This window comes from Microtus pennsylvanicus, chromosome 6 (genome assembly GCF_037038515.1).
Source record: "Microtus pennsylvanicus isolate mMicPen1 chromosome 6, mMicPen1.hap1, whole genome shotgun sequence".
NCBI classification, from domain to species: domain Eukaryota; kingdom Metazoa; phylum Chordata; class Mammalia; order Rodentia; family Cricetidae; genus Microtus; species Microtus pennsylvanicus.
The window spans coordinates 127704721-127730498 of record NC_134584.1 but is presented as its reverse complement, the minus strand read 5'-3'; the positions used below and the strand labels follow the sequence as shown (position 1 = coordinate 127730498).

Here is a 25778-nt window from a genome sequence, read left to right as displayed (position 1 = left end):
GTGCTAATGAGGCCTGCAGGTCTGCAGTGCAAGGTGACAGTGGCGCTCTGCTGGAGAAGCAGGAATCTGCACTACGAATTTTGCTCCTTGCTATGACCTAATACTGGCACAGCAGCTTCGGAGGAGAAGGATTTATTTTGGCTCAGTTTCAGGGAGGCCACAGAGGCTGGGGCAGGTTTGTCCTCAACAACAGTAGGACCATGAGGAAGCAGCTTTCCATAGCCTGGCAAATTAGGAAGACAAAGGCCACAGAAACCCACTCTGCCAGCCAAGCCCCACCAACTGAGGGCTCCACAACCTCCTGAAGCAGCACTGTGAGCCTGTGTAGGACATTTCCCATTCAAACCATAGCAGTGTCTACTCCTAGGCTGAAGGTAGGACGACAGACAGAAAGACGGCTGTCTATTTCAGACATGGGACAGGCATGGGTACCTATAAAAACTTTAAGTAGTACTAAACAAGTGCACGCATTAAAACTTTGCTTTCATATTATAAAATTATAGTAACAAATGGACGCTATTATTTTTAAAACTCAGAGTTTGCCGGGCTATGATGATGGCACATGCCTTTAATCCCAGCACTCGAGAGGCAGAGGCAGGGAGATCTCTGTGGGACGAGATCAGCCTGGTCTACAGAGAGAGTTCTGGGACAGTCAGGGCTACAGAGAGAAACCCTGTCTCAAGAAAACAAACAAACAAACAAACAAAAAAGGTTATATCTACTAAAAATTTAACTTACACCATATCTTCGGGTACCAGCCAGCCAACCTCCAAAAACAGCCCTCCAAAGACTGGAGGAAAGACTTGTATAAAGTTACTATGAAAACCCAAGGGGGGTGGAGGTACCTGATCGCAGCTTCAGGAGCAGCTGCTGTGGTTGGATCTGAGTTATGTCCTCTGGCTGGAGCTTCTCTGCTGTTCCTCTGTTGCGGTTGGTGACGTTTTTATTTTTCTTTATAGTTTGGGATCCTCTTGGGTTTTCTATGTCACTTGGCTGGCAGCCCTTCTTTTTTAATGCTTCTAAATCATCACAACGTGCAGAAGTAGGCATTCCTTCTTGTAAAAATGTCTAAGTGATATGTAAAATATGACATTAGCAAAACCATTCTGATATATTATTGCATGTAAACAAATTACAAAATCATTCATTTCTAGGTTTTAACAAAATTTTCCCTTCATCCACATCATAACAAGTGCCCTTATACAAAAACAAGTAAAGTCAACCCCGAGAAAGTACTCTTTCCCCAGACTAAGTGCTATTTTAAAGCTTCACCTTTCAAGTCCAGACTGCGTCATCACTAACTACATCCTTCGGGTCTCGGCATGCTTCACAGGCCCTCATACAGCAGCCAGACATTCCTCCAAACCTTTCTCTTATAAATGTCCTTACAAGGTCTTTCATGTTATGGCATACACTTCCCAGCAGAGCAGTAAACAACAGGAGGCTTAGGAAAAGCACATTAGCCTAAATACCACCCAACCAATAATGGTCCATGTGTATGTACAGAAAATATACCACAAATTTACCTGACTGACTGAATTTTTTTTTTTTTTTGAGAGAGAGAGACAGGGTGGTTTCTTCTGTAGCCTGTCCTGGAATTTACTCTGTAGATCAGGCTATCTTTGAACTCAGAGATCTTCCTGTCTCTGCCTCCTGAGTGCTGGGATTAAAGGTGTACATCACTGCCTGTCTGAAATTTTTTTAAATGCTGGCTATTAAATGAGATTTGTTTTCTTAATTTTTATTTTATTTGTATTATAAAGTTGTTTTGCCCGCATGTGAATCTCTGCACTGCATGTGAGGACTAGAAGAGAGTGTCACATCCCCTGGTACTGAAGTTACCGAGTGACTGTGAGCCGCCATGTGGGTGCTGAGCATAGAGCCTGTGTCTTCTGGGAGAGCAGGTAGTGCTCGTCTCCAGGGCTCTCTCCAGCCCCAGATTCTACAAAAACCAAGGTGGGGAACAGGAGATGGTTCAGTGGGCAAAGTGATTGCCATACAAGCAGGAGAACCTCAGTTCTGACCCCTAGCATCCACGTGGCAGTGAGCATCTGTAACCTTGGCTCCCAGTAATGGAGGACAGAACAGTGGGTTCTTGGATCCATTGTGGAACCCAGTGTTCAGCCAGGCTAGCTGAAACAGCAAGCTCCAGGTTCAGTAAGAGATCCTGTCACTTAAAAAAAATAAGTTAGAAGGGGCTGGAGAGATGGTTCAGGGGTTAAGAGCACTGGCTACTCTTCCAGAGGTCCTGAGTTCAATTCCCAGCAATTACATGGTGACTCACAACCATCTGTAATGAGATCTGGTGCCCTCTTATGGCATGGAGGAGGAACACTGTATACATAACAGATAAACCTTTAAAAAAACAGAAAAGAAAAAAAGCTGGAAAGCAACACGAAAACACTGCTATTTGCTCTCACCTGCAGCACAGACACGTGAATGTGCACACACATCCACAACACAAGGCAACGTCACACAGCAAGAGCGTTTATACACCCAGGGCCAGGGGCAAAACCGAAGTATTTTATTTACTATCAAACCTCAAACTGAACAAAGTACAAGCTCCTAGGGAATTCTCCATTTCCAAGTACTTAACCAATTCAGGGAGCCTCATAAACCTCAAATAAAATCCCACTTAACACTTTCCACAAGAACCTTTCATAACTGAGAAGTTATACCCCAGATTTCAGAAGCTAAAGTGTGCAACTCTGGTTAGGTAAGTTTCTAGAGATAAACTTAGGTCCATACAATGGATGTTGATGGTGTCGGCAGCTGACAGATCAACAGAGCCTGTGAAGTGAACCTGCCTTTCTAATCCACCATTTCTAACTGCAGCCTGGTAAAGCATGAACTATGGCCCTCACTCTCCAGAGAAGGAGCCAGAGCTTCCGTCAGCATTTCCTAAATTTCCCCAATTTCGCCCCAGCATGCCACTTGTAAGACAGTACCATGAGAAAAATTCTGAAATAAAAACTTCTCATTTTATCTTTCACTTGTCAGATCCTACGTCATATCTAACATCTGGTCAGTTAAGCCTTTTGGGTACAAGCACCTGAGGGAAGACATACACAACGACCCTAGCATAACCTCAAATTGATTCGCTGCAGTTTTAGTAAGCTGTCTATAGGGGACCACCACGTCAGGCAAAGTACAAAATCTTTAAAGGAAATAAATGCAAATCCAAAATCCTGACCTCGAATTTGCTTTAACTTCCTTTTACTGGGCTACGTTTTGAGGCTCAAAAGGCCCATACCATTCCCAGCTAGCTCTCTGCCTCATGCTGTGGATCAAGACGTGAGCTCCCAGCTGCTGCTCCAGAGCCTGTCTGCTGCCTGCTCACTGCTATCATGGGCATGGACTAACAGTGCTGTGCTGTGGGAATGCTCTTGTACACGGTAAAGATTTACACTGTTAAGATTTAATAAGTGGCTTATTAAAGTGCTTATTGGCCAGTAGCCAGGCAGGAAGTATAGGTGGGGCAACAGGACTAGGAGAATCCTGGGAAGAGGAAAGAGAGTCAGTCACCAGCTAGACGCAGAGGAAGCCTGATGAAAGGCCTCACTGATAACAGGTACCAAGCCATGTGACTAAACACAGACAAGAATGTTGGGTTAATTTAAGTTATAAGAGTTCATTAGTAATAAGCCTGAGCAATAGACCAAGCAGATTATAATTAACATAAGCCTCTGTGTTTCTTTGGGACTGAACAGCTTTGGGATTGGGTAGGACATAAACGTCAATCTCCACTGCTGTGAAACCCCAAATTAAATATTTTGTTTGTTTGTTTTGTAAGTTGCCCTGATCATGGTGTTCTGTCACAGCAACAGAAAGTTAAGACACATGTCTAGTGGGTGCTTTGTCAGTGGCACTGTCTGACCAACACACACTACTCAATAAACACTGATTCAAATGTGCATCTTATCAGGAACTTCCCAAAGATAAAGCTCTAAGGGAAGCTCAAAAACCAGAGAATAAACTGCACAGTATCATAAGTCTTACCGTATTCGTGCACCACCCACAATTGGGCCCTGCTTGTATGCATTCTCCACAAGATTTGGCATTTGCTTTTAAACATCTATTTTTATCTGTTAAAAAAAGAGAGACAATTTTAAAGTTTCAAAGGAAAAAAATGAATGGATCACAATGAAAGACAGAGACAGGTGGTAATGCAGATAAAGATACGTGTTAAACATGAACACTCCAGCCTAGTTACTAAGCTACAAGAGGCCAGTCCAAAGAAAACCTAAAGGAATCCCCCTTGACACTGAGAGTCACCAATGGGCAGTCATCTTGTTCTCTGTATGACAGACTAACTAGGAACCATTAGCCTAGCTATACAGCAGTGGACCATTCTGGTAAAAGTATGATTTCAGAACGTATCACTCTCAATGGTTATGATGTCCTGCTTATGCCTAGGTCAGGTTTTGTCTTTTCCTATGCCTCACAATCCCACACCCACACCACAAAAGCATCTTCCGGGAGGCCACTCCACTTTGAGTACATTAAATAACTCCAAGTCCATTTTTATCCAAACCCCTTGAGTTTACATTTCTTTGACTCAATCTAAACTGAATCATCTTTCTTGTAGTAAACACTAGTAAGATTAGATTATCTCTAGTTTATCTTTTCTGATTAGAATATAAACTATGCTTGAATTAAAAAAAAAAAAAGAACTAGAGATCTCTACAGTCTACTCACTGAAAGAAAATCCCTCCAACAATGTTTAGGTGTGGTCCTTGGGATACAGGTTCTGGGTGGTTTTTTATTTTATGTATCAAATGTATCAAGTTTTCTATTCACTATCTTTCATCATTGTCACATGACCATCCTGAGCTCAGATCATTCTAACTATTCTATTTACTGTGGGTTTTCTTGTTTGTTTGTTTTTGAGATTTAGACAGTAGAACCAGGTGTCCATTATTCCGGATGTAGATGGTTGCCAGAAGAAGTTAAAATGTCTTCAGCTTGCTCCACACTTATAGATATACTAACAATATTTGAGACTTCTTGATCACAGAACAGGAGTATCTTCTAGAAAGTAAAGTGCTCCTGGGTTTTCTTTTGTTTTTTGTGTGCTCAGAACCTAGAGCTTTGATTGAACCATAACCCCAACCCTTTGGATTTTGTAAACTGGGGGGCGCGGGATGTTGTGTCTAGTCCAGGCTAGCCTAAAACTCAAGATCCTCCTGAGTGTCTCTGCCTCCCAAGTGCTGGGATCACGGCATGTGTCACCACGCTCCCCCTTGCTTCGGTTGTTTAGATGCCAATGGACACGTCATATGAATATACTGCACACCTCAGCCTCATTCTGGTCCCTCGGCACTCTCATACTCCCCAGGGGCCGTATGGTCCTCTCACGGAAAGGAGGGATGATTAACTGGTGCTAACAAGCCTTGCAGGCCCCTCGCTCACAGAGGCAGCGTGCCACAGAACTTAAGGAATAGTGTGATCTAGTGGAGGGTTGTCTTCCCACCCCATGCCCCCAGGAACCTAACTGACCAAAGATTATTGATCCAAGACATTAAAATAAAAAGATTACAAGAAAAACAATTTTTTTTTACCTGTTTGGCCAAATACGGAACAAATCAAGCTGATGAATCCAATCCAGAAAACCAGTTGCAAATTCATCTACAACAGAAAGTGTATATCATTACTGAGAGAAAATATCAGGTGAATTGTGTTCAACCTTCCCTTCTTTCTCCTCTCCAAACTTCTCCACACTGCCATCTGCCTTCGTCCCTGCTCACCATACCATTCACCCTACTGTTCCAACACTTCACACCACACTTTCAGAATGCGTTCCTGTCTTCTCTATGAAATGTCTCAGTATTCAATTAAATATCACAAAATTATACATCAAGCCAGGCAGCGATGCACAAGCCTTTAATCCCAGCACTTGGGAAACAGAGACAGGTAGATCTCTATGAATTCGTGGCTAGCCTGGTCTACAGAGCTAATTCCAGGACAAGCAGGGCTACGTGAAGAAACCCCATCTTGAAGGAAAACAGTAATAATAATAATAATAATAAATGCACATGCAGTCCTAAGACCACAAAGGTATGGCAGTTTATCCTGCAGAATGTCCCTAGGGCTCTCAGTCCAACAGGCACACCCAGAGGCGCAGTCACCTCGGAACTAGGGTACTTCCCAGAGCTGAATCAGCCATCTCCACACTGACATCTCCTCTGCAGTTCCTCTCCTCAGGCTAAAACACAGCTTCATATGCAAGACTCTGACTCAACTGTTTGGTTTGCTTTCTTGTTATATTTTTCTTTTGCAAGAAAACCAACTATGCATGGAATGGTAAAATATTCAGCTTGTTTCCCTCAACTTTCCATAACAACAAATGACCTCACTATAGACCCAGAGTCTGTAGTGTCCTTCAGAATCTCATGGGGGAGGGGGGGGCAGACAGCTCAGATAATATTCTATATGTTAAACTTCTAATTATTACCTCTATTTCTAGTGAACCAATGTTTTTAGTTCCACGATTTATCCCTAATCAAGTATGCTCAAAGATGGCTGAGCTCAGCCTGCTCGGCTAACACCTTAACGGCCCACTCTCCATGGACACCTCCAGTCTACTGCACATGCGCATGCATCTGTGTTACCTACAGAATGAAAGGGGAGCAAGGAATGTTGGCATGGGAATAATTCCAGAATGGAAGAGGGAGAAACAGAAAGATTACCATGAGTTCAAGGCCAGTCTGGTTTACACAGTAAAATCATGGTTTTGAGAGACAGAAAAAGAGAAACCGGGAAGGTAGAAGAAGGAAGATCAGAAGTACAAGGTCATCACCCTTCCCTACTTAGCAAGTTCAAGACCTTGTCTAAAAAAGAAAAGTTCTCTAAATTCTACATTAAAGCTCTTCATCTCCAAGCCCTTATATTTCACACAACACAGGCCCCTTCACACGAGGAGTGAAGACAGGCATATTACTGCTCCATGAGACGTGGTCCTAACCCTGGGATGAACATTGCTGTTCCTCTGCTCATGCAGACTTCCCAGAGACATGAGGGGGAGGCTCTGGGAGTCATCCACCTGCAATCAGGCTTACTCCAGGAAAGGAGTCGCTCCTGGAGCTGACAGGTTACGCAAATGGCTTGGGACTGCATCCAAGTGCTGACTAAAACCTGAGTGTCAAAAAGTACGATGTTCCAATGTTTCTCTAAGGTCAACGCAATCCTCAACAGTGACAGAGAGAAGAGAGCACGTCACTCCCGCAGAAGTGGATGACCACAGCACCTGTATTCAGATAATGTATTCCTTCAGGCTACTTTATACTTGCTGGCCAGCCTTGAGAAATCTTTCAAAATACCACACAAGTCAAAGAGGCACGCTGTGATCCAATGAAGGATGCTTCCCAGCATGCTGCACTTTAAAGCATTCCTGTAAGATCCACAGCCCTCTACTTCTACAAATCCTGGTAGTTCAAAGAAACTAAGGCCCTCTGGAAGTGTGCCAAGCCCAGAAGCAAGCAAAACAAAAATACTCAAATGCTCGAGAACAGCTGAGAGAACAAGGACAGCTCTGGACACAGTTTGGAGACAGTTATCAACTCTCCTGTAAGCTAGCAAGAAACAGAGGCGCTGTTGTTGCTTGGTGGCGTTCATAAAGGCTGGGTTTTAGAGACAGGAAGTAGTAAGAATCCAGCAGGGCTCTAGGAACAATGATAGTAACTAGAAAGAGCAAGTGCCAGGCTGGAGAGATGGATCAGCTGAGGTTCTGAGTTCAATTCCCAATAACCAGGTGGTGGTTCACAACCATTAGTAATGAGATCTGGTGCCCCCTTCTGGCCTGCAAGCATACATGCAGGAGAAATACTGAATACATAATAAATAAATAAAATATTTAAAAGAAAGAAAGAAAGAAAGAAAGAAAGAAAGAAAGAAAGAAAGAAAGAAAGAAAGAAAGAACTGAGCGGTGGTGGCGCACGCCTTTAATCCCAGCACCCGGGAGGCAGAGGCAGATGGATCTCTGTAAGTTCGAGGCCAGCCTGGTCTACAGAATGAGTTCCAGAACAGGCACCGGAAAAAAAAAAAAAAAAGGAAGGAAGGGAGGGGAGGAGGGAGGGAGGGAGGGAGGGGGGAGGGAGGGAGGGAGGAAAGAAATAACACTGGGAGCGTGAGACTGAGACCACACTGAGAGTGACCCTGAGGGAGTCAGCACAACCGGCATCTGGACCAAGTGACGCAGAGTGGGGGAGGCTTGAGATAGACTGTGTCAGAGTTCACACAGATGTCCTCCTTCCCAGGCCTAAAGCCATAAGCTTGGAGTAGCAAGGCCTGTTCAGCAGGTGACCCTTATGTTGAGGAAGGGGGCTTACAGGTTCCCTATCAATGGTATCTCACTGAAGACAAATCATCAGAGAAAACGCCATGAGACATGGTCCTAACCCTTTGCTTTTATCTTAGACAAAGGTTTTTACCTGGCCTGGTCTACATTTCATCTCCTGAAACTGCTGCAGCTGACAGACAGAGATACTCCTGACCACACAGGGACTAACCCTGGGAAGGACATCGTCTCAGGCCCCGTTCACTTACAAACTCCTTGACTACGTGGTAAACCCTTCCCCAGACTGCTTTGGGTTGGTGCTCTATCTATCACAGCAACAGAAAGGTAAGCAGGACACTCCCTCCCTTCCCATGTCCTTTGCTCTCTTCATCTCTGAGTTGAGTTTTGTGTCCTCCCTGTAATACAAATGCCTCAAGGAACTAACGTTCATAGACAAAAAGGCAGACAGTTACCACACAGTAACCATTTCTGTGCAGAGGATGCGTGTGCCTAACGTCTCCAGAAAGAAGCCGCAATGCAAACAACTTCAACACCCGCGGAGAGTGAAATGCTGCAAATTATCCTGAGCCTTCTTCTTCCCTCTTAATAGCCATTTACTGCCCACTATTCTACTGGGGTTTCTATTGCTGGGTCAAAGACCATGGTCAAAGAAAACTTAAGGAGAGAAGGGCAGGAAAGACAGGAACGGAAGCAGAGACCACGGAAGACTGCCACTCTCTGACTTGCTCTTGGTAGCTTGCTCAGTTTGATTTCTTACACCACACAAGCACCTGCCCAGGAGTGGCACCCCACACACAGTGGGCTAGGCCCACCCACAACAATCACTAATCAAGAAAATGCCCCCCACATGGGGAAGAATCTGATGGGAGCATCCATCCAATCAAAATTCCCTGTAAGTTTATCCCTGTAGGTTCGTGTCAAATTGAAAAAAAGCAACCAGTACAGCCTCCTCTATACAAGACCTATCAATCAGCTTTGTGACCATTAGGTTAATCCTTCCAAATGGAGAAACAAAGCACTAATTATCTTTTAGATACTTACTTAGCAGTCTACTTCAGTCAATGCAAAGTTAAGAGTGTCACCACGTATTCCTTTATTCTGGGCTTAAGGTTTCAGAGGGTTATAGTTCATGATGGCAAAGCAGAGGTACTCCTGCTCCAAGTTATAATTTTTCCTATCAGATAATTGCCCTCCTTTGAGATGCTAAACTCTTTACTCAAAGGACTAAGAAAATGTCTCACCTGTGTAGTTTCGATTTAATGTTTGTATGTATGAATATACACACATAAACATTAAAAACCTTAAAGGTATTTTTTTACCAATACTCCCTCTACAACAAGGTTTTTCAAGGTCTTTATCATAGCCTACGTGTGATACAATTCTAAACATTCAAAAAAAAAAAGACATTTGTTGAGTGGTGGTGGTGCTCACCTTTAATCCCAGCACTGGGGAGGCAGAGGGAGGTGGATCCCTGGGGGTCCAAGCCAGCCTGGTCTACAGAGCGAGTTCCAGGACAGGCTCCAAAGCCACAGAGAGACACTGCCGTGCCTGCTACTTACTGTGGTGCCACCCTGGCATGGTGGACTCTTACTCTCTCTCCTAAAACCTAGGTCAAAACAAACTCTTCCTTAGTTATCTTGGTCATGGCATTTTGTCACAGCAACAGCAAAGTAAGCAACACTGTCCTCCAACAGATAAGTCATTTGGGATGTAGAAAGAGAGCACTGGTTATCTTCTGGAATGTACTGACTTAGCAGATGACTAACTTCCACCAACCCGAAAACTACGAGAATCACCAGCTAGCACCTGAGGCCAGCTGAGATTTCCCTCATTTGCTATAACCTATCTCTCTAATGTCTCAACCACTGTACTTTGGAAGTATCTTAATTTATGGTTTTCTTTGTTCTGTTACATAAAACCATGTCACACTGGAAAACGGAATCTAGGATCACCTAAATCTGTGTTCCCAGGTCATGGTAACTGGTATCTATTTCCAGAATACCCTACCCCTTTTGAGGAGAAAGCTGTGTTTTACATCAGCACAGAGCACACCTAACTGTCTAACTATGTGGAGACGGCAGGGTTGCAGTTAGAATGGAGGGCTATGTGCAGAAGACAGCGGAGAGAAGCCACCTCAGCAAGCCTGCACATGCGAGGCTGGGGAGGCTGAGGAAGGCCATACAATCTTTTTCTAATATTGTGTCTAAGCACATATTTTGAGGTGTCTCCCTCACACTGGATTGTCACTTTCTCTCCATGAATTTATGGTTTTGTTGTTACATGTTGTTGGCAAGACTATTTTATCTTTAAAAGTTGTCTGAGTTACAGTCTCTATTGCTGTGAAGAGACACTATGACCACAGCAACTCCTATAAAGGGAGGATTTAACTGGGACTTGCTTAGAGGTTTAGAGTTCAGTCCATTTGGTCATCACGGTGGGAGCAGGGACACACAGACAGACGTGTGCTGAAGAGGCAGCTGAGAGCTCTACATCTGCATCTGCAGGCAGCAGGCAGGAGGAGAGCGACACTGGGCCTGGCTTGAGCACTTGAAACCTCAAAGCCCACCCCAGCCAGACACCTGCAGCAGTGAACGTAAGACACACAGAAGGAAAGGAGGGTAAAGGTCCTGAGGCAAAACAGGTGAAGAGAAACAGGTGAGTTTAAGTCATAAGAGCTGTGGACAAGCAGGAGCTAAGGCTGAGCATTCATAACTAATAGTAAGTCTCTGGGTCATGATCTGAGAACTGGCTGGAGGCCCAGAAGAAAGCCTCTACAAGGCTGGGGCTGGAGATCCATCAGAGATCACTACCCAGGTAACTGCAACGATGATGACATGAAGTGCAAAGATATGGAAAGTTGTGGAGACCAGTCCCAACAGATGCGTCTACAAAACACTCACACCCAAATCAGGGAACATTGAAGAAGAGGCTGCAGAAACAAAGTAAGAGCAGGAATATCAGAGAGTTTGGTCAGATTGTGTCTCCTAGTAACATCAGAAGCTACACACATGAAGTCTCTCTAACACACATGCTCAAGGATGACACCAATGGACATGCCAAACTGGACAGAGAAAAGCTCAGAACTATAGGCGACTGACGAGAGGTAGGAGCAGGAGAGGTGGTCTTCCCAGGTAAGCACACACCCATAGGCTGTCCACTGCTAAATAATCAGCACTAAAAGTATACATATATGTAACATTATACAGGTTATATTTAAGATTATATGCATATATACTATACATATGTGCATGCTGTAACAATCAATAAAAAAGCCATAAATTTGAAGGAAAATGGGAAGTGGTATATGGGAGTTTGGAGGGAGGTAAGAGAAGGGGAAAATGCTATAATGATAATATCAAAAAAGATAATGCTCAAAATGTTTTGCTGACTGTATCAAATTATATGACCTTGTTCTCTGAGATTACGCAGGAGTTCGGAAAGAAATGAGACCATCTCTGTTTTACAGATGAGAAACCCAAACCTCAGAGAGCTTAAGTAACTGCACAGATGAAACTGTCACCTGACTCCGTCTCTGAAGAGCTACTTAGCCACTATTTTAAAAGAATGGACATCCGTCCAGAGTTAGAACTGATTCAGAGCACAGAAATGGAAAAAGCTTATGATGTTGCTCTGTGAGTTTATTTATTAAACATTCACAGTGAATAGCGGCCAACAGCTCATTTTAATCTCCAAATAGATACCAGTTTTGGTTTTTTTTTTCTTTTTTTTTTGGGGGGGGTTTTTCGAGACAGGGTTTCTCTGTGGCTTTGGAGCCTGTCCTGGAACTAGCTCTTGTAGACCAGGCTGGTCTCAAACTCACAGAGATCCGCCTGCCTCTGCCTCCCGAGTGCTGGGATTAAAGGCGTGCGCCACCATCGCCCGGCCTAGATACCAGTTTTGTGTCCTGTTCCCACAAAAGCATCTCAAGCTTAGATTTTCTAACCATATTCAATTTTATCTAAGGTGGCATAATTCATTCCTGAGCAAAATATTACGGATAGCTTACAAATAATCCATTTAGTAAGAATCAGCCCACATTTGTGCAACTGCTTTAATCTTCAGAGTAAACTCTTTATTCAAAGTTAAGCCTTTCTGAACTTTTAAACACTATTTACTACATTTTTAATAAAATATAAATAACTTGGTTGGTATTTCCTTTTTTTTCTTCTTAAAGCAGGGTCTCACTGTGCAGCCTGGAACTCTCTGTGTAGACCAGGCTGGCCTCAGACTCAGAGATCTGCTTTCCCCTGCCTCCCACATTCCGGGATTAAAGGCATGCACTGCTTTTATATTTACAGACGAAATGGTTTAAAGCTAGATATATACATAGTGAGCATCCCTTACCCAAACTGCATGGGGGCCAAAAGTGCTGGACTTTTCTCAGACTTGGAAACAGAAGGCAGTGCTATTGTATATGAAGTGTACCTGCACACCACTGACCCCTGAAGGCGGTGCTATTGTATATGAAGTGTACCTGCACACCACTGACCCCTGAAGGTGGTGCTATTGTATATGAAGTACACCTGCACACCACTGACCCCTGAAGGCGGTGCTATTGTATATGAAGTGTACCTGCACACCACTGACCCCTGAAGGTGGTGCTATTGTATATGAAGTACACCTGCACACCACTGACCCCTGAAGGCAGTGCTATTGTATATGAAGTGTACCTGCACACCACTGACCCCTGAAGGCGGTGCTATTGTATATGAAGTGTACCTGCACACCACTGACCCCTGAAGGTGGTGCTATTGTATATGAAGTGTACCTGCACACCACTGACCCCTGAAGGTGGTGCTATTGTATATGAAGTACACCTGCACACCACTGACCCCTGAAGGCGGTGCTATTGTATATGAAGTGTACCTGCACACCACTGACCCCTGAAGGCGGTGCTATTGTATATGAAGTGTACCTGCACACCACTGACCCCTGAAGGTGGTGCTATTGTATATGAAGTGTACCTGCACACCACTGACCCCTGAAGGTGGTGCTATTGTATATGAAGTACACCTGCACACCACTGACCCCTGAAGGCGGTGCTATTGTATATGAAGTGTACCTGCACACCACTGACCCCTGAAGGTGGTGCTATTGTATATGAAGTGCACCTGCACATCACTGACCCCTGAAGGTGGTGCTATTGTATATGAAGTACACCTGCACACCACTGACCCCTGAAGGCGGTGCTATTGTATATGAAGTACACCTGCACACCACTGACCCCTGAAGGCAGTGCTATTGTATATGAAGTACACCTGCACATCACTGACCCCTGAAGGTGGTGCTATTGTATATGAAGTACACCTGCACACCACTGACCCCTGAAGGCGGTGCTATTGTATATGAAGTACACCTGCACACCACTGACCCCTGAAGGTGGTGCTATTGTATATGAAGTGTACCTGCACACCACTGACCCCTGAAGGTGGTGCTATTGTATATGAAGTACACCTGCACACCACTGACCCCTGAAGGTCACCAGATGCAGAACTTCCCATTTGTGTCATGCTGACACAGAGATTTACATCTTCAGCCATTAGAGATTTTCAGATAAAGGATTCTCAACCTATACAATCTTTGTAGAAATTCATTATTCTTTTGGAAGAAATTACTTTTCCCTGTATCTGCTTTTTAAAGTGAAAGTGCTGGGCATCTTTAACCCCCCCCCATCGGGAGGCCGAGGAATGTGAATCTCTGAGTCTGAGGTCAACATGAACTCCGAACTACGTAGGGAGTTCCCGACCAGTCAGAGCTACAGAGTGAGACACTATCTTTCCAAAACAAATGATAGATAGATAGATAGATAGATAGATAGATAGATAGATAGATAGATAGATAGATAGATAGGCAGGCAGGCAGGCAGGCAGGCAGGCAGGCAGGCAGGCAGACAGACAGACAGACAAAGGAGGGAGGGAAATAAATAGGCCAATAACATCTTAATACATAAAAATCAATACTCAAGAAAAATAACCCAAGAAACTAAGACTCTAGGAATGAACACATGGTTCCTCCTACTGTCAGCCATGGACAACGATAAAATGGAAAGACCTTGACAAAGGAGAAAGCAACCTTTTGAGCTCCAGTCATCTGAGGGTGAGATGTAAAGATGAAGTCAGACCATGCGAGATAACTTTTCTCTTGCGAGAGGAACAATTAACACTCAACCTTTTCTGACAGGAAGAGGTGTGGTGGTGACTAGGGAGTGTCAGTCATTGACCCAAATACTAATAACGAGAGCAAATTAAATATTAACCAAATTTACCAAAAAGAGCCAGGTGTGGTGGCACACACCTTTAATTTCAGCACTCAGGAGGCAGAGCCAAGTGGATCTCTGTGAGTCTGAGACCAGCCTATTCTACAAAGCAAGCTCCAGGACAGCCAGAACTACAAAGAGAAACCCAGTCACAAGCAAGCAAACAAACAAACAAACAAACAAAAATTATTAAAAAGCACAAGGAAGGAGAAAACAAGGACAGAAAAGAAGAGGTTCAGTAATCCAAAAGTGGATGTTGACAGTGCCCCATTGCAGCCTACCAGCCTGCAAGTGCACAGCAGTCTCATTACAGCACCTCCTAAACACTAGCCAGGACTCTACCCTGGCTGCAGACGACTTGAAGAACGCAATGAAAACCCTTTCTAACCGATAAACATTTGTCTGAGCCTAACGAACTCTAACAATGAATGCTGCTGTTTGCAGCTGAGCAGTGGTTCATGCCTGTGACCACAGTATTTTGAGGTAAGTTTGAAGCTAGTTCTATAACTCCAAGAATATAATCAACGAAAGGAGATCAAACCTGAGATGTCCCACAGAACACGAACTGGCAAAGGAAAGGAGGAGCAAACGTGACGGATGAGTGGTGACTCAACAGACAACTGACCCCATCTCTACCCCACCATAAGAAGGGAAGCCCCATGGACAAGCATCCAATTCAAATCACACACTGAAAAGTAAACCCAGTGACTGCCAAAGGATGAATTTGAAAATAAAACATTTTAAGAAAAGCTATTAAGCCAAACTATGAACGCCAGTCCACAGTAAGAGAAAAACTGCCTTCCTTCCCAGCACCATCTGCTACCAAAAGACTTCATTACCTAGCATGTGACTTTCCAAACATATCCAGTAAGCTCTCCCTTGATGCAAACTTTTCTTTCTCTTTTTCTGTCTGTTGTTCTTTTGTTTTTCCCTATGAATGGGGAAAATGTAAGTTACCCAATGCTTCAGTTGACAAAATTTACTTTGTTCCCAAATGTGTGTGAAGAAATCCTGGCAAAAGTTAACTACCTGGGGGCTGGAAAAAATGAAGGCTCAGTGCATAAAAGCATTTGCTGCTCTTACAGAGGACTCAGATCCTGTTCCCAGCATCCATACCTGGCAGCTTAAGGCCATCTGTAATTCCAGGACCTGGAGATTCCCAACACCCTCTTCCAGTAGCCTCAACAACATACATGTGGTACACATGCATACATGCAGACACATACACATAAAAATAAATAAATCTTTAAAAAAGTTGACTGCTTGTTACTATTAAAACAGCATTTTCATTCTATATGTAATTTCAATTAGAAGAAATCTTTTTTTTAAAGATTTATTTATTTATGTATACAACATTCCTTCCATGTATGCTTGCTTGCATGCCAGAAGAGGGCACCAGATCTCATTATAGATGGCTGTGAGCCACCATGTGGTTGCTGGGAATTGAACTCAGGACCTCTGGAAGAGCAGTCAGTGCTCTTAACCTCTGAGCCATCTCTCCAGCCCTAGAAGAAATCTTGAGTTACATTTTTACATTGCATAATCTTATCTACTGGTTTAAATAATTATTCCAAAATTTTTCTTTTAAGCTTTATTTTTTAATTTATCTATTTTATGTACACTGGTGTTTTGTCTACAGGTATGTCTGTGTATGGGTGTCAGGTCCCCTAGAACTGGAGATACAGACAGTTGTGAGCTGCCATATGGGTGCTGGAATTGAACCCGGGTCCTCTGGAAGTGCAGTCAGTGCTCTTAACCACTGAGCCACCTCTCCAGCCACCCCCCCCCCCAATATTTTCTTGATCAAATTCATTTTGAGCACCACCTTTTATCCTCTCTTCCCCTATCTCCCTGCAGTGGAGGAACAAGCACAAACGAGCCATACTTTACCCAACAAATGTTTCAAAACAAATTACAGAAATCACTTCGTTTCTCATTTTACTAAGAGTAGGCTGGGAATGAGTGGCACAGATTTCAAAATTTTGGAAAGAATAAAATATAACCCTGAAGGAAAAGTTTTAGCAACAAATATCTTTGTACTGATTTTCTTATTACTAGCAAGTACTTAGCGATCGTAGGAGAAAACAAAACCTGAATGACTATTTCATACGCACTTCTCGACTTGTTCTGTTGCTCTGTGCTAGAAACCCAGAACCTTGCAAGTATGGACATAGAAAGACTATACCGTAAGAGACACCTCCAAATCATGATGTCATGCATCTTTAACAAAGGTAACTCTTACTCCTGCTGTATTTATGACATTTTCCAAATGTAACATTCAAGTACTGAATGTGGGAGCTGGAGAGACAGTTCAGAGTTTAAGAGCACTGGCTGCTCTTCCAGAGGTCCTGAGTTCGATGCCCAGCAACCACATGGTGGCTCACAACCATCTATAATGGCATTTGGTGCCCTCTTCTGGTGTGTGTATACATAATAAATAAATCTTTAAAAAAAGAATACTAAATGTACGGTTTCAAACTTCAATATCCTAATAATCAAATACAACAACCCCACTACTGACCTCTAAAAAGGGCCAAAATCGTAACACGAACTAAATCATACAAAATCTATAAAATACTGTCTGTATTAGAAAGAGGTAATAACATCCTAATTTCAGGTGTAATAAATTAAGTTTACACCTATTCAATATCCAGTAAACGCGCAGGCTGTGAAAATAGACATCTGTGCTTCGATTGGCACATACTGAATTCTAAAAACAAATATTTCACTCCTCCACTGAAACTATTTTCCTTCAGCAAAACGCAATGCTTTTTTCTTCTATGTTTAAGACTTTTACTTGTTTTTTGTTTTGTTTTATTTAGACCATTACTCTTCAACAGCCACAATAAACAGAATTCATTGTTTTCCTCACAGAACATAATCTTGATGTTGCCTAGCACAAAAACATGGCCAACTTCCAGTATACTCAATAAGGTGGTGTTATGTTCACTATTGATTAACTGATTGCGTTCATTCATGTGTCATTCCTTGAAAAGAACTAAGGCCTTCATTTTACATTCCCATGACATACACACAGTCATATGCAAGTAATATTTACCAAAACAGACAGAACTCTGCCTCCCATGTACACTGTCTTTGTTCTGTTTGAAACACATCATCCATTCCTTCCATACCTTAGCTCAGCCCATTCCTCATTCAGACCTCATCTTCTCTACCAAACCTTCCAAAACCACTTAAGCCACGGCTGACCTTTTACTCAAAAACTGAAAGTACCATCTGGCATGGTACACTGACTGTAGAAACAACTCTTCGGTTTTTGTCATGTTTTCCTGAGTGGAACACAATTGTCCCTACTAGGGAATTCACTCAAAATCAAAGCCATGTGGACCTCCTCACAAAGTTCTTAGTCTCAGTACCCTGATGAGCTAAATGCACAAGAAAGGACAGGCAGACAACGGGCTGCCCATAGCAGATCTGACTAAGCAGCACTGCAGGGTCTTCCCAGTCATTTCCATTACATTTATATTTTATGATGACACAGGAAAATGGTTGCCCGGGGCTGGAGAGATGCTCGACAGTCAGGAGCACACGCTGCTCTTCCACACAACCCAACTTCCGTTCCCACAGCTACATCAGCTGGCTAACAACCATCTCTAACTCCAGCTCCAGGAAATCTAAAGCCTCTAGTCTCTGAAGGAGTTTGCATTCAGTGTACGATCTCATATGCAGACACACACACACACACACACACACACACACACACACACACACATCTACAGATAATTAAAAATATTTTTTTTAATTTTAAAGAAAATGGTTTCTCATGAAAGAACAAAAGACTGTATCCTGCAGTCCTGAGATCCAGCAGCCACTGCCTCTCATCTCAAAGTGAGAGCGAAGTGCAGATGTGAAACCAAAGTCCTAGGGAGTGGAGCTCCAAAGGCATCCAGAAATCCTGAGTCAGAGACTTCTCTGGAACCAGGGTTTCCGAGAGAGAAGACACTTCTAAGCCAAACTGGGGCTGTAATCACTGCTCTAGGGAAGGGATGTAAAAACAAGCTAGTCTTTAATTTAAACACACTAATTGCTAGGAAACCCGACATATCCCTACCCACTCTCTAAAATGGCTGGCGAAGAAACTGGGAAAGTGAACGGCCCCCTTTCTACTCTACACTCTGGTGTTTTTATCTGCAACCTACACTATCAGCCAGTATTGACGATGAATAATTCCCAATCCCAGGCTCGAGGTCATTTTTCAAAAGCTCAGCACTGTAGAGCCTACCCTCTTGTGGTCACACCGCCTCCACCTAGCTAGCTGTCAGCACAGGCCCGTCTCACCAATTCTCCTTCCTAAACACAGTGATTCTTGTTTCCCCTGCTACCACTGGGATCTCTAAGTGTTTGAGTCTCACCTTTGTCACCAAAAAATTTTGGAGTATCCGCATGCCATTGTTTATAAATTAAAATACATGTATTTCTACAGCAATACAGTAAGATTATTCATCACGATAAACACTTTGAACTTTTAAAAGCTATAAACGCAGTATCTAAAATGTTCTTCCTTAGAGTCCGATGAGTCATTTCACATCTCCCTGGGCATAGAAACCTGTATTTTGAAGCCTTGGTATAATGAGACTGCTCCTGTAGGTAAGGAATGCATGTATACACACCCCTATGTTCTTATATTCATAAAATTATTGCATAGTATGTACATGCAAGTATATGCAAACAGGTATGTATGTATTTGTGTCTGTGTACTGGGTAGTTTTGTGTGTCAACTTGACACACACTAGAGTCAGAGAGAAAGGAGCCTCAGCTGAGCCTCTAAGAGACCCAGCCGGAAGGCATTTCCTCAATTAGTGATTGATGGGGAGGGGGAGGACCCAGGGAGGGCCCAGCCCATTGTGGGCGGTGGTCCTCGGTTCTGTAAGAAAGTAGGTTGTGCAAGCCAGGGGAAGCGAGCCAATAAAGCCCTCCTCCACGGCCTCTGCATCAGCTCTTGCCTCCTGATTCCTGCCGTGCTTGAGTTCCTGTCCTGACTTCCTTCAATAATGAACAACATGGACATGTAAGTCAAATAACCCCTTTTCTCTCCAACTTGCTTTTGGTCACGGAGTTTCATCACAGCAGTTGAAACTCTATCTAAGACAGCCTGCTAACGTAGGATGTAAATTTGAAGGGGTCTTTTTTTGGTCATGGAGTCTCATCACAGCAGTTGAAACTCTACCTAAGACAGCCTGCTAACGTAGGATGTAAATTTGAAGGGGTCTTTTTTTGGTCACGGCGTCTCATCACAGCAGTTGAAACTCTAAGACAGCCTGCTAACGTAGGATGTAAATTTGAAGGAGTCTTTTTTCCCCATGTGCACGTTTCATGATGACATGCGTGCTAGACACACTGGTATTTAGAAGATAATTATTATCGTCTAAAGCCACACACCAAAAACAAAGTCCTCAAACTGTGACGTTCACAAAGGAGAGCTTCATTCTTTCCCAGGCAGTTAGCTCCTGAACCGCCCTCTCCTACCTGCTGCAGTCGCTACCCTGTCAGCACACTTCCGCTTCCTGAGTCTGTATCACTATCACTCCAGACCCAATCCAGAAGACTCGCTTCCTCTTTCCTCCCTCATCCTCACATCCCTGACTACCCCCTAACTGACATACAACAAGCAAACTGCAAACATATAACCAAAGTCACAATGAACAGTAATATAAGAGTAAATATGAATATAATCAACTCTCAAACTCACTAATTTGTAGATAAATGGTAAAAGCTTATTTTAACATATCCACAAAATATGATCTTGGATTCTATCCACAGTGAATCTTCAAATCAACAGGGCTTCTGATGCATCAAAAATTTTACATTTAAAATATGAGGGAAAAAAGTCCTCTGAACTTTCACCAGTTACAACATGTTTCTCTCACTACTCTGGCAGCACAGGGAACAGCAGCCCATTTACAGAACACTAGAAAAAGGGTTTTCTTCAGACAACATGCTGTGTTATACACCCCCCTCTCTACCTGTAAGCCAGGGTTGGTTTTGTTAGCAAAAAGCCAAACAGTAAAGGAACTACATTACACAGCAAGCATTCTGGACAAACTTATTAATTTTCAAGTTAATCTGTCAAACCAATTAACCTTCCTTGTAATAACCGTAATGAGAGGTGATCAGTTATACTTGGAATTAATCAACACAGAACTACATTTTCATTTCAGTGATGTTGATTCTGGGCAGATTCAAGTCAGGATGATGAGAAAATTGAAACAAGTGTTGTTAGAAGCACCAAACCCAGGGTCCTGCGGTGATGGCGCATGCCTTTGATCCCAGCACTACAGAGGCAGAGGCAGGCAGATGTCTATGAGTTTGAGGCCAGCCTAGTCTACAGAGCAAGTTCCAGGGCAGCCAGGACTAAACAGAGAAACCCTGTAGGGGGTGAGGGTTGTACTAAATCCAGTGACTTTTCAACGTTGTTAATTCTGGACTTGTACTTTTTGCTTAATAATTTATTTTTATTTTATGTGCGTTGGTGTTTTGCCCGCATATATGTCTGTATGAGGGTACTGGACCCCCTGGAACTGGAGTTATCGACAGTTTGAATTGCCATGGGGGTGCTGGGAATTGAACCTAGGTCCTGGAAAAGCGTAGTCAGTGGCCTTAACTAAACCATCTCTCCAGCCCCATGAACTTGTACTTTTCATGGATAGAACACTGAAGATTAAAAGCACGGTGGGGGGAGAGGGGTGGAGCCATAGATGCCGGGTGGTTAAGAGCACTGGTTGCTCTTCCAGAGGACCCACGCGGTGGATGACAGCCATCCATGGTCCAGTTCCAGGGTATCTGACTCTCTCTTCTGTCGTCCACGGATGCTGCAAGGCACACTGCAAACTTACACTCAAGCCAACACCCACCTACATAAATCTCAAAATTAAAATAAAACCTTTAAAAAGGTAACAACCGAGGCCAAGGAGATGGCTCAGCACATGAACGTGTTTTCCCAAGCTAGGCAACCTCTATTCAATCCCTGGAATCCACATGATGGAGGAAGAAAATTTATCCTCTGACCTCCACACATGCCTGTCACTACACCCACACATAAAAATAATTATAAACTATAATTAAAGAAACCACCTTAGTACAGAGCTTCACGTCCTTCTAGAAAGACTTGAACAGCACAGAGTCTTCATCTGTAGCACTGTGAACTCAATACAGATAAGCTAGAACCTGCTTTCTGCTCGCCTAAGAAAAAGACCATCCTAGCATCTCTACTCTACAAACCGGTTTTCACCCGTTGTATATTTGCCATTCCATCATCTTCAGTTATTAATCACTGGTGAATGAATCAAAATCACTCATAAATCTGAATATCACTCTGAGAATAAGTCAGTCCTTCCCTTCTCACCATGATGTCCATAAATGTGTAATGGGTAACTTTCAACTAAAATTTCTTAGTCTTTTCTACAGTTTTCTAGGGTGTCAACTATTTATTCTAATGGCTGTGTGTGATTCAAGAAAGAAATCTAGTCAAAATTCACCTAACATTTATTTCTGTGCTATGCAAGCAGTAACAAAAATAAAAAAACAAAAATAAACCCAAGTCACCCTACCCTCTTCACATCCACGTGGAATGGCAGAGCCAGGAAACATTCCAAATGCTACCAAAACATTCTAAGAAGTTTGTAGGTCTTTTTAATGTACCAAGAAGCAATGAAAAGGTATCAATACATATGGAGCATTATTGTCTAAGCTTGCGGTTTTACATTTTACTGTGTCTTGTTTTGTTGGTTGTTTTTTGAAATCCAGACTGACATTGCTCTAGAAACCTATACCCTATATTAATATACCTGCTTTATTTTACATTAGGTGAGGTTACTTCAAGTGGGCTCTAGAGGTGAGCCCATGAACTCTCCAAACTACTTAAACTCCCACACCTCCGTGTCTTCATTTGGGAAAGGAGATAAAGAGTCCCGACACCACCAGGGATCGGGGTCTGCAGTGAGGTCAGTACGTGTAAACACAGGCTGGAGCTGGGCCCGACCCTGTCCCTGGTATCACAATTAATACTATAGTTAGTGTAGGGGCTCCTTTTCTCTTCTACAGATGAGGAAACGGAAACAGTATAATTTATTACTCATTTTACCACTAAGTGCTAGGTTTCAAATTAAAAGTTCAAATTCACTGTGGCGTTCGGGATCAGGGCGGTCATAAGCCCAGGCTGTCACTAGGAGGCATGAGAAAGGGTAAGCACGAGGCCCCGGGCGGGCGGGCAGGCGGGCACCGCCTCGCGGACCACGGACGCCTCGGCCTGGTTCCCGGGGTCCCGCGCGGCGCTCGGGAAAGGCGCCTGCCGGTCACAGGCGAACGGTACCCGTCGGAGGACTCCAGACACCGCGACCCCCGTCGTACCCAGCCTTGCCCCGCCACGCCCCAGGGTGACAGGCGGGGCTCGCGACCCTCCCTCCGAGACCCTCCCTTCGGCCAGTCCGGGCGGGGCGGGGGAGCTGCAGCCGGACGTGGCGGCCCGGCCGAGTCCGTCCGGTCCGGCCCAGGCCGCCCTCGTTGCCCAGAGCCCACGCCCGCGCGTCCTTACGCCCGCGGCCTTACCTTTCCGCAAGCGTCCGCCCGGCACGCGCGCGGCTCGGGCTCCGCCGCGTTCCGCCTCTCGGGGGGTCTCGGGCGGGTGTCGGCGCGCCTCGGCCCTTCGGAGGGTCTCGGGCGGGTGTCGGCCGGCCTCGGCTTCTCGGCTGGTCTCGGGCGGTGTCGGCGGGCCTCGGCAGCTCGGCGGGTCTCCGCGGCTCTTGAGCGCGTGGGCGGAGACTCGGGCCGCCGACTCCCTCAGGAAGCCGGCCGGCCCCGCCTCCGCCGCGAAGATCCACGTCCCGGGCCGGCCGCCAGGCCTTTCTCTCCCTCCGGAAACGCATTCCTCCGCGCCGCGTCAGCCGCGCCCGCCCGAAGGAGGGGGAGGCGGCAGGAAGGAGGAAGGTGGGGCTGGGTGCAGACAAAGGAACCGGGCGGCCTGGTCCTTTCTGCAGAGGGCATGGCTCTGCGGTAGTGGAGGCGCCTGATGCCCGGCGGGAAGAACCTTCCGAAGCCAGTGTCCCGTCGATCCCGGGCCTGACCTGTGTGTGAGCCGAGGGTCCAGGAGGATGCGGTGGTAGCGTTCTGCAGGCTGCTTTCGAGCTTCCCGATCACTCTGCGGGTGCAGCCTCTCGCGCCACCCGCACCCGTGCTGTGCCACCCTGCCCGCCTGGGGGCTGCTTTTGCTCGATTCTCTATCAGGAAGGCCAAGTATGAAAAGGAAAAATCGTGTGTTTACAGACTAATTTTCTCTTCTCTGGGGAAAAAAAAGTAAAAAGAAGCCAGCCGGTCTCAGAAATCTAAATGAGAAGCTTGAAACTTGGACTTGCCACATCATTCTGAGAGACGCGTGGCGGGCAGGTGCCATCAGCTTGCCTGAATGGCGTGGGCAGCCAGGAGCAGGGCGCCCTGCCGGAAAGTCAGCTCTCACTGCCAGGTTTATGATCCCGAGAAGTAGTGTTTCTGTTCTGGAAGAGTGGAAAATGGGTTGCCCAAATAAATACAATAGAAAAATAATCACTATGGAAAAACTACATATTGCCCATCAGCAAATCAAATGTATTGTTGAACTAAACGCCTAAGAAATGAGCATCGTTTTTCCTAATTAGTAAATGACGGAGTGTAGAGGCTGCTTCTGCATCAGCAGCTCTGTGGTAAAGCTCCATGCCCTTGCCTTTAAAGGTATTGGCTTTACCTCTGCAGAGTTAAGCCCTTGGCCCAGCCTCTGCACAGGAAACTACTATATAAACATACTTTATCCATGCTTGGCCTGCACTGCGTGGGTGTCTGATTTGAGGAGGCGGTAGCAACCCACCACAGATCCTAAGCAGGCTTCCCAGGCAGCTCTAAAGAAAATCAGTTCCTTAAGAACAGCTCTCAACAGCTACTTAGAGACACAAAAGTAAATGGCCTACTTGCTCTGCTCCCCCAGGGGTCAGCCTGAGCTGAGGGAGTCCAGGTTACCTGCGGAAGTCGTGAGCTCTGAAGAAAATAGAAATTGATAAATACAGCAATCGCTCAGAAGTGTATCTGGATTGAACCCACACAGATTAAGAGGTGGGCAGTTCCTTAGCTCTCTAAAATGTATGAGCATTGTTCTAGTTACTTGTCTCTTACTGAGACCCAATGGTACAGAACAAAAACAACCCAGTGACGACATTTATTTTAGCTCACAGATCCAGGGCACAATCCATTTTCGGCAAGAAAGTTGTGGGTTGTAGTGGTAGAAGTTTGAGGTCATATTACATCCAGGAACCCCCTGTTCCTGTGTTCCTCGGGGAGAGGGGGTGTTGAATATTTACCTGAACAGGGAATATAAATTGCCTGTTGCCTTTTCAAGGCCTAAGCCCTTCCCCCACTGTAGTATTAGTGTGTTGTTGGTATTCTCCCCAGCAATAGTTGCTACACCTATTTAGTAATATCCGAAAGGTGGAGATAGAATTCTTTCAGTGACAAGTGATGTACAGGAAACAGTAACATACATGGACCGCCAAAAGTCCCTGTCCTCCATTTTCAGAATATATTGTCTAGAGAATTTTAAAGAAAAAAGTCCCTGTCCTACCCAGGGTCCTTCATTAGTTACATTTCCTTTTTTTTTTTTTTTTTTTTGAGGGGTGGGGTCAAGACGGGGTTTCTCTGTAGCTTTTTAGAACCTGCCCTGGAACTTGCTCTTTAGTCCAGGCTGACCTTGAACTCACAGAGGTCCGTCTGTCTCTGGCTCCCAAGTGCTGGGGTTAAAGGCGTGCGCCACCACGGCCAGTGGTCACATTTGTCTTGGTGCTAGACCACCCTCTTCCAAATCATCAGGATTCTTCCTGCCAGGCACAGACCCAGTCTCAAGCTAGGGAGGTGATGTAATCCTAGCTTGGACACATTCTTATTCCTCAAAGGTTTGACGTGGTCCCTCAGTCATGTTCTGCTGCCCCTAGACATCTTTGCTGTCTTTCTGCCCTGCTCATGTCTGGGTAGTAGTGAGATTTGGAATGTCAGACGGCTTATATTTAAGGCAGGCACAGCTGAGATGTGTCAGTATTTCTTGTAGGACTCCAGTCAGAGGCAGTTATCATCCACATTATTCAGATAAGGGATAGTCCTCCTCTAGTCACCGTACCCAAAATCTCCATCTTAGGGCCCGACATTGATCTGAGCACCGGAATCTCCCATGCAATCAGCACTGTAGACTAATCC

The 25778-nt window shown here is 44.6% G+C and overlaps 1 protein-coding gene across 2 annotated transcripts in view; it reads right to left on the bottom strand.

Moving 5' to 3' along the window:
* Nucleotides 1-23324, bottom strand: part of Itgb1 (integrin subunit beta 1) — a 43438-nt gene extending 20114 nt beyond the window's left edge. Inside the window, exons 1-4 of one of the 2 annotated variants that reach the window (XM_075977745.1) lie at nt 23118-23324; nt 5562-5628; nt 4000-4085; nt 846-1068 (exon numbers count right to left, since the gene is read on the bottom strand). In XM_075977745.1, coding sequence (XP_075833860.1) covers nt 846-1068; nt 4000-4085; nt 5562-5628 — 376 coding nt within the window. In that variant the 5' untranslated portion in view covers nt 23118-23324. The remainder of the gene's footprint in view (nt 1-845; nt 1069-3999; nt 4086-5561; nt 5629-23117) is intronic. The other variant, XM_075977743.1, reaches the window with a different exon arrangement.
* Nucleotides 23325-25778: the final 2454 nt, after the last annotated feature.